This window comes from Penaeus monodon, chromosome 15 (assembly GCF_015228065.2).
Source record: "Penaeus monodon isolate SGIC_2016 chromosome 15, NSTDA_Pmon_1, whole genome shotgun sequence".
Taxonomy (NCBI): Eukaryota; Metazoa; Arthropoda; class Malacostraca; order Decapoda; family Penaeidae; genus Penaeus; species Penaeus monodon.
Genome location: NC_051400.1, coordinates 31682143 through 31682420, shown reverse-complemented (window position 1 = coordinate 31682420; position 278 = coordinate 31682143). Strand labels below are relative to the sequence as shown.

At 38.5% G+C, this 278-nt stretch overlaps 1 protein-coding gene across 1 annotated transcript in view; it reads left to right on the top strand.

Moving 5' to 3' along the window:
- The window catches only part of LOC119581948 (histone deacetylase 6-like), a 29776-nt gene that overhangs the window by 25764 nt on the left and 3734 nt on the right, over positions 1-278 (top strand). The window contains exon 19 of the mRNA XM_037930127.1: positions 70-199. Within this exon, the coding sequence (XP_037786055.1) occupies positions 70-199 (130 nt within the window). The remainder of the gene's footprint in view (positions 1-69; positions 200-278) is intronic.

Sequence of the window (278 nt, the reverse complement as noted above, 5' to 3'; positions counted from 1 at the left end):
GAAATAACAGTATCAGATTAGTGATGAATTATAAGTAAAACTCATAATAAATGCCCTTTTTCTGAATAGGGTGGTATGGGTGATGGAGACTACATGGCAGCCATGATAGAAGTCATCCTACCAATTGCATACCAGTTTAACCCTGAGCTGGTATTGATATCTGCCGGTTTTGATGCAGCTGTTGGAGACCCATTAGGAGGTATAGTCTATCTTTTTGATTGACTTGTGTCAGGTATTTCAAAAACTTTCAGTTACTGATCTGCCAAAGGTTTTGCCAA